At 46.3% G+C, this 2,931-nt stretch overlaps 1 protein-coding gene across 1 annotated transcript; it reads right to left on the bottom strand.

The window, feature by feature from the left end:
* Positions 1–1,989: 1,989 nt before the first annotated feature.
* LOC147900419 (ethylene-responsive transcription factor ERF037-like) lies at positions 1,990–2,691 on the bottom strand. Its single transcript, XM_087376642.1, has one exon. It carries the CDS (start codon positions 2,689–2,691, stop codon positions 1,990–1,992), a length of 702 nt encoding a protein of 233 aa, XP_087232768.1.
* Positions 2,692–2,931: the final 240 nt, after the last annotated feature.

Below are 2,931 nucleotides of genomic sequence, written 5' to 3'. Positions count from 1 at the left end.
TCTATACCAGAAGAGGTGGAGCTATGTCAAGCTGATTCATGCCCAGTTGTGGCAGATCCTTTGACCGACATGAGAATTTCAGTGATTTCCGCAAAGGCACAAGGTTGGACTTTTGCTCAGGTGCTGGTAGATGGTGGTTCGGGGGTCAATATTGTCACACTGAAGACCTACCAAGAAATGGGCTGGATATCTTGGGAGGCGGTGCCATTCTTAGTCTGCATGGCTGATCAACATCGGGTTCGACCACTCAGAATCTTGCATGCCATTGTTCTGGAGGTGGCGGGCATATCATTCATGGTGTCCTTTGTCGTGCTCAACATGGAAGCTGCAACACCAGAGTATATCGTCCTTTTGGGTAGGTAGAGAGGAAAGAAGAAAGTGCGGGTCACAATGGGAGTGGTGGCACCATTGGCAGATGCGATCCGTCGACCTGTGTTGGCCGAGATGGTGAACATGGCAGACAGATTGGAGGATGAGGAGGAGGAAGCCTTTCTCAAGGAAAATCTAGAGTTGGTTCCTATCTTCACCATCAATGTGGAAGGCATTACAAACAGTTACATGCATCAAAGTTGCCCAGCGGACACGGTTAGCCCTGTTCTGGAGGAGGATTCTATGCCCCAGCAAGTAGCAGCAGAATTGGATATATACGAGATCTCCTACAGTAGGAGAGAAACTTCAAAGAACGAATGAGAAGAGTCACGTGAGTTCAAGAGGATGCTCTAGATACGGTTTATCTCAGAGCGAATGGCGCATCTAAACCAGTCAAAGTCAGCACTTTGTTGACAACTGAATTTCGGAGTGAATTGATTTCCCTATTGCAGGAATTTTCTGATGTGTTCGCCTAGGACTATGCGGATATGAAGGGTCCAGATCCAAAATTTTACCAACACCAGGTCAACCTCATACTAGATGTCATTCCGACGAAGATACAGAGGTATCGTATGAATCCGCATATGGCCAAGCAAGTGCGTGAAGAACTAGAGCGCTTGTTGCGGGTGGGATTCATTGTGTCGATTGAAAATCTAGAGTGGATCTCCTTGATTGTCATCGTGCCAAAGAAAAATAAGAAATTATGGATTTGTGTCAACTATCGTAAGCTGAATGCGGCCACCGTAGCTGATCCATTTCCCTTGCCCTATATGCATCCTATGCTCAATGAAGTGGCAGGGCATGAGGTGTATTCCTTCTTGGATGGATATAGTGGGTACAACCAAATCCAGATGGCTCCAGAAGACTAGCCCAAAACATCATTTATCACATCCTAGGGGTCTATGTATGCACAGTTATGTGGTTCAGATTGCGGAATGCTCCCTCGACCTTTTAGCAAGCAAGCTAGTTCTTCTGTTCAACATGCCTTGGAAAAATGCCCGGGAAGTTGAAATTGCGATGGTCGGCTAGCATAGCTGCCATGCAACTCACTGTCATAAGGGTGGGATATTGGCAATCTGAATTACAACTCTTGAGCCATTGTTTGCATGTACCAGTTGCTTGCTACTTGCTCTTCATCGCACTTTTAGTTCTCTTGAGTGCATTTGCCTTCCAGCTCTCATCGGCATTCATTGTTATCTCTTTTCTTCTCCTTATTTTCTTTGCATTCGTACAAAGTAATAAAAAATTATTAAAATTTATAAAAACATCATACGTGGGTGAAGGAGAAGTTAGAATTGCTTTTCATGGCACAATGCTAAGGACAGCCCCAACACAATGTACAATGTAGCGAAGGAGAGAAGCATGGCATATATCACCATTCGAAGAAATGAACGCTCAAAAATGGCCACTTTGAGCGACGAAGCAAAACTTTCTTCGAGTAATCAAAAATTGCTTTGACATGGGACCGTCACAGTCGACGACCATGAAGGAAACGACCTGCCAAAGCAAGAGTAAGAAGAAATATCTTGTTTTTCAGCTTTATAAATTAGGGAGACTTGTTTCTGGTGTAGAGCAAAGATTTTCAACATTTTCAACCGCGGACCCGATAACATAATAGTGCTAATAATGCCAATGGGTTTGATCTACATAGTAAACATCTTTGCCTCCATTGAGGTTTTCATCGGCGATCCGCTGTGTCAATTTGCAGCTTTGCACCTCCCACTGTGTTTGCCCTCGATAGAGATATTCGTCCTCTTCAAAACGGACTATTGCATCAAAAAATGATTCAGACAACGACGGCTCTTCATCTGATGGATGAACATGGGCCTCGGAGAGTTCTAGAAAAGAAGCACAGGAATCTGTAGATTGTTGCTCCTGCACGATGGCCGCGTCGACGGATGGATGGCAAATAGCGCCAGCTCCGCCCAGGAAATCGGATCGACAGGTCACCTGATCATCGGAAATAGTTGAAGAAATGGACTTAGCGCCCGAGAATTTGTCATATCTTGCACCTTCTGCCAAAGCAGCACTCTGAATAGATTTGGGTGATAGAGAACTGGGAAGCAATGGAGGAGGGCAATCCGGCAAATTCAGTGGAGGAGCGGAGGGACCTCGAAGGCAAGCAGAGGCTGTATCGTAAGCACGAGCGGCTGCCTCGGGTGTGAAGTAAGAGCCCAACCAGATGCGGGACCTCTTGTGAGGTTGGCGGATCTCGGAGACCCATTTACCCCAGGAGCGTTTGCGAACGCCACGGTAACGAGTGGGCTTTGTTTGTGGTGTATTTGCAAGGCTAGTGCTAAGAGAATGATCGACGTATTGCATGGCGGACTGGCTAAGAGGCTAGGGAAGCAAGCTGAGCTAGCTGTGCAGAACGAAAGTGAGTGGTGGAAAGTGAATGGTCGTTCATCTCTTTTGAACTCGATTTTGGCTTGAGCCGCAAGCCCGCCAGGTCGCATTGAATATTAAGAAATACATGGACGGGAGTCCACGAAGCTTCTGTCACTCATCCCCCTTCTCATTCTCTCACGTTTTGCTCGTTCATTTTGACTCGGAAACTACGTC

This window comes from Dipteris shenzhenensis, chromosome 7, assembly GCF_047967505.1.
Source record: "Dipteris shenzhenensis isolate YYH24624 ecotype China chromosome 7, Dip_SZ_1.0, whole genome shotgun sequence".
NCBI lineage: Eukaryota > Viridiplantae > Streptophyta > Polypodiopsida > Gleicheniales > Dipteridaceae > Dipteris > Dipteris shenzhenensis.
The sequence above is the reverse complement of the archived record's forward strand: the minus strand, read 5'-3'. Positions and strand labels throughout refer to the sequence as shown.

Coding starts and splice junctions, on each gene's coding strand:
- LOC147900419 (XM_087376642.1), bottom strand. CDS start 2,691: ATGCAATACGTCGATCATTCTCTTAGCACTAGCCTTGCAAATACACCA.